General features: G+C 38.5%; 1 protein-coding gene across 1 annotated transcript; it reads right to left on the bottom strand.

Annotated features, from left to right (window-relative positions):
• Window positions 1-222: 222 nt before the first annotated feature.
• LOC120736263 lies at window positions 223-3,960 on the bottom strand. Its single transcript, XM_040036262.1, has 4 exons — window positions 3,893-3,960; window positions 3,791-3,815; window positions 3,558-3,664; window positions 223-1,037 (listed from the first exon to the last, which is right to left on the bottom strand). The coding sequence occupies exons 3-4, from the start codon at window positions 3,662-3,664 to the stop codon at window positions 338-340; spliced, it is 807 nt and encodes a 268-aa protein (XP_039892196.1). The 5' UTR covers window positions 3,791-3,815; window positions 3,893-3,960; the 3' UTR covers window positions 223-337.
• Window positions 3,961-5,265: the final 1,305 nt, after the last annotated feature.

Here is a 5,265-nt window from a genome sequence, read left to right as displayed (position 1 = left end):
CATATTTGTGAAATTATGATACATTTCTGGATGTATTTTTACAATCTAAATATGCATATGTACTAAAAAAAATATATTTAAAAAACAAGTAAATTGTGTTTTATTACATCTACAGTGATGTTATGTTATTTTACATTTGACGTGTCAGATCACAGTCTACTTATGTAAATGTAATGATATTCTAGAAAAACAGTACACATCTGTAAAATACACAGTAAAATAATTTGACATTACTATTTTTTGGAACAGTGTAGAATTTAAATGCTGTTTGGGGAAAAAATCATTTAAAAGTGTGAAGGAAGTTTGTCTTCAGGGATGATGGTTTGTTTTAACTCCTCTAACCTTTACTGCTACTGCTCCCCCTGGAGCCTCCACCCATGTTTTTCCTGTTGGGCCTGCTCCCACTGTTGCTCCTGTTTCTCCATCTTCTTTCTCCGCTGCTGCTCTCACTCTGTCTCCTTTCCCATCTATGGTTTCCTGCCTGTTGAGGCCCAACGTTGTTATTAATACAAAACTCCAAGTAGCTATCTGGATAGCAGCTGTGACACCCAAACTGTTCAACACAACGAAATATGTTTCTGAGGCCCATTAAAGACGCGAGTTCGTTAAGTGAATTTATCAACTCCTCTTTGGATATAACAGACTGAGTTTCAGAATTTGATTTGTCATAAACTTTTGTAAACACAAAGGCTGTGTCTTTGTAACTTTTAATCAGTTCTTGGATGTTACCCATTTTTTCTGTACACGTGCTACATGGGGAGAGATAAGAGTAGAGCAGCAGGAAGTTTCCAGCCCTGTTTTGGCTCAATTGTTTTAGTTTTTGAAGAACTCGCAATTCTGCGTGTTCAAATTTTAAAAACCTGGCTATAACCATGTTGTTGCCTACATAAACTTCACTGTTTTCAGAGTTTTGTTCCCCAATGACTGTCTCCACTTTTTCTTCATAGCTGTTTTCTCTGAGGATTTCATGAAGTGTGTTGGTGTCATGCTGCAGCGGGATGTTTGCAGCTAGACAAAACTGTCCAGCTATCCTGTACCTGACAACAAAGAGAGAAGAACGCAGAAGTTTTAACACAGAAATTCTGTATTTGCCAAATGAGAAACAAACATCTCAGATCATTTCAGACACGCTACCGGTACTCTGATACCTCTGTGTCTGTCACATATATGTGTCCACAACTTTAGTGATTAGGTCTGCTGTCGAGGTCCCCTCATAACAGACAGCCAGCAGATACTAGTTGTGTTGGTCTAGGTTAGTTAGGGTTAGCTATCCAAAAGTTTGATTAAACTTAAACTGAACCAAATTCAATATAAAGCATCTGTACCAGCCCGAGTTTTTGCCACTTAGCGCTGCTGATAAAAACAGAAACTACTGACAGATGTATAACAGCCCGGTCTTAGGGGAAAACAAACAGTCAATGTGTTTGCGTTAATGGGCATGAATTGTGATCTTTGTCTGTGTCAGTAAGCATAAATTTACAGTCATGGTACTAAGAACATACAACACCTGTGAACAGTGTTGGGGAGTAACGGAATACATGTACCGCCGTTACGTATTTAAAATACAAAATATGAGTAACTGTATTCCGTTACAGTTACCGTTTAAAAATGTGGTATTCAGAATACAGTTACTTTGTTGAAATAAATGGATTACACTGCGGTACTTTCCCGTTTCATTTTGTCGCGGGTCAGGACTGTTTGGGTTTTGTTTGACAGCTACGTTCTGTTGTTCCAGGCGGCAGCGTTACGGTTGCCATGGTTACAGGGCGACGCTCTCTCTCTCTCTCTGCAACTGTGTGTTTCCTGGGTGAGGGAGCGCCTTTTCGTTGTTGTTGTTGTTGTGCTAAGCTAACAGGCAGAATGCTACAAGCATAGCTCTAAAGAATGTAGCATCATGGGCAGTGTAGTCCGTGTTGCAGGGAGAATGGACTGCCATACACGTTATGGGTCTGTGAGCGTGAGGAGGGAGAAAAAGGGGAGTGGAAAGGTACGAGTTGTCGTCGAGGAAAAATGGGAGCTGGAAGCATGTAAATATAATGATAACCACTTCAGCCAAGAAGAGTGCCTGACGAGCCCAGTTGTAAGTAAGCTATTAAGACTCGACTGTACACCGTGTTCGTGTTTTCCTCCGAAAACAATAAGTTCTGTTGGAGCAGCCTTTCAACGCCTCTCTCTGTCTCTCGCAAGAAAAGTTGACCCACGCAACAAAGTAAAGCTATTTTTCGGCTACGAGCCGACAGGGACCCCGCCATATTAGTCAGAGGTCCCTTTACTACAGTTCGGAGCCACGGACCTTCAGTAATAGTAATAAATCATACAGCAATAGTACATTCACGTTGTTGTAAAAAGCATGATAATATATTAAGTAATCCAAAGTATTCAGAATACGTTACTGTCATTGAGTAACGTAACGGAATATGTTACAGAAAACATTTTGGGGCATGTATTCTGTATTCTGTTATGGAATACATTTTAAAAGTAACCTTCCCAACACTGCCTGTGAAAGGTTTTACATATCGGGATGTAAATGAAGTCATCTGGTCCTCAGCAGGTCTTATTCAAATATAGCCTCAGATAATCAATGCATGACATTTTACACAGTCACTATCATTGAACAGTAGCTAAGCCAACATGCAGAGACAGTCTGAAAAACTAAATGACAGAAACAACCAGGGGCTGGACTCAGTTTTTCACACACTCTGGTTCTGCATTTTGGCATTTTGTTAAATAATGACTAACATGACACACCAAAATGTATTATGTTGTTGTCCATTTCAGGTTGTATTTACTTAATTTAAAGACCATATTTGTTTTTGTTCGGACATGTGAGACTTTGTGTTTTAACCCAGTTACTTTTTTCTAAAAGTGACCTAATGGTTTTTTTTAATTTATGAAGTATGTTTTGACTCAAACACAGCACTCAGCATGTATGACAGCATATGTGTTCTCAAACATGAAAAAACTGTGAATTAGATCAGAGGTGGTGACTATTTCAAAAACTACTGTGAGACTACAAAGGGCCAGATGTGATATAGACCAATTTTCATCTGTAGTTCTTGCAGGTTTATGGATTATTTATTAAACAGATAGGAGCTAAAGCACACAAGCACAGAAAGTAGAATTGTGGCAATAGTCTGGCATTCAAAAAATAGAGAATTCAAGCTCCAGAATATATCAGCAAGAACACATTAAGATTATAAATGACCAGGACTGAATCAGCAGAGTTTTGAAAAACAAGTTTCTGCCACAGACGGTATTAAGTCTGGGTAAACCTGCTGGTGAATTAAGCTGTGTCTTTTCTCTTGTGGGAGCCATACTTTTATGCAGACTCACTGACAAAGACCAAACTGCTCTGGGTGGAAATCCATCAGTTTCCAGGTTTGTGTGCCTCCATATAAATCTTTCAAAACAATCATGGTGCAGACGTGGAAAATTTTACATTTTACTGTGAGACCGGGCTGAACGAATGCAATAACCAGCATATTAAACCAAAACATGGAAGCTAAGGAGACAGTGGTTTTCCTGCCATGGTTAATGACATAATAAATTTCACTCACTCTTTCCTGATGGCTTTGACAACTTCAGTCAGCCAGTTCACATCCACAGCCAGACTGGTTCCAGCTGCCAGCAGGACATAAAGCATGAAGCAGGGCATCAACTTCATCTGCACCGTTGAAAACAACATGTTTATGATCCACTTTAAATCAGTGAACGCCAATAAACAACTAACCAGAGATGAATTTAAGGCAGCTAAATCCAAATTCAAGTAGTAAATCTCAAACTTTCTCACCTTCACTGCTTTGTTTGTCCTAAAACTGCAACAGAAGAAAGAAACCAATGAAATGTAGGAAAGTGAACTCAGACCAAACTGTGACCCAAGTGCTTCACATACCTGCACAGTTGGAAGGTCTGTGATCTTCACTCAGCTGTAAGGAGTGGTTTGATCTGCAGCAGGGGCGGAGCGTGGGGGTGGCTTACTGGGCTTAAGCCCGGGTTGTTTTGTCAGAAGCCCGGGGTATTTTGGAGTGTAATTTTTTCATAGTTAGATGCCTGACTGACAACTGTATAAAACAAAAAGTACACACAATATTCGAAGCACATAGTGCACACTGTGGGAATTTACGACTGTGCGTGAATCCCCCCCTGATATTGGTATGATCCGAGCTCAGGCACTAAGCGACTGAGCGAGGGGGCGGGGCAGCTGCTGCCTGTGTGCGCTGTTGGAGAAACGGAGCCAGCCATACTAAGGAGAGCTTAAGTTCGACCAGGTACCAAAGCAAATCATTCATACTGTACAAATAATGTAAATATGACGGTGTATCATGAAAGATTGATGTCAAAACTGATCACTTAACCAATATTACGTTACTTGCTCTTCAAGTGAATCAACAAATGGCGAAATGAAAAGCCGAACAAATGCTATTTTTTTTTAGAGAGTCTTAGCTTACGTGTGTTTATTTCATATTTTCAGTTCTTACCCTCCCCGACTAAATCGGTTTCAGTTATGTACTGAAATATAAGAATGGACATTAGAGGCTTCTTTCAAAGAAGAAACTCAGGTAAATGTTATTTTATATATTATGCTTTGCATGTTGTTCAGTATATTTCTATGCAAAACAAGAGGGATTTGAGTACACAGCAGGATATTCACATTTGTAACCAGATATTTACATACACTTTAGGGAGAAAACATAAAACATTTTTACTGTACAACATCAATTTAGAGTAAACTTTTGTTTTAGAAAAATATTGAAATATCTTTTGAATTAGTTAAATGTCAGAATAAAGAGAGAGAGAGCTTTCTGTTTTTTATCACTTTCATCAAATTTAGGAGTACATATACACTAAGTTTATTGTTAATTAATAAGAAAACTCCAGACGATTCCATTCTGAGCTGAAGAAGCTTCTGATAGGTTAGTAGAGTCCATGTGAGTAAATTGGTGGCACAGCTGTGGATGCATATAAGGCAAAACACAGAGCCTGTTTCTTTGACATGGGAAAATCAAGAGATGTCAACCAAAACACCAGGAAAAGAACTGTGGAGCTCCATAAGTGTGGCTGAATTTTGAATACAATTTGGTGCCATTTACAATTAAGAAATACAGATAGTTTCTCACTTTACTCTTAAAGTTAACAAATATGTTTTTTATATTTATCAATCTAAAAAAATAAACATTTAGTCTGATTTAATGTTACAATTAAAAAAGTGTTTGTGTTTTGATCTGAAGAGTTTGTAAATATCTGGTTTCAACTGTATATTTGATG

The sequence above is a fragment of the Simochromis diagramma genome, unplaced genomic scaffold (genome assembly GCF_900408965.1).
Source record: "Simochromis diagramma unplaced genomic scaffold, fSimDia1.1 OVJJ01000271.1, whole genome shotgun sequence".
In the NCBI taxonomy this organism is placed as follows: Eukaryota; Metazoa; Chordata; class Actinopteri; order Cichliformes; family Cichlidae; genus Simochromis; species Simochromis diagramma.
Note: the sequence above shows the minus strand (reverse complement) of the source record. Positions and strands in the feature narration are given on the sequence as shown.

Excerpts from the sequence above, each read along its gene's own strand:
- LOC120736263 (XM_040036262.1), bottom strand. The coding sequence starts at position 3,664 with ATGAAGTTGATGCCCTGCTTCATGCTTTATGTCCTGCTGGCAGCTGGA. Across the intron at positions 1,038-3,557 it reads GTCAAAGCCATCAGGAAAGA|GTACAGGATAGCTGGACAGT; the intron begins GTGAGTGAAATT and ends CTTTGTTGTCAG.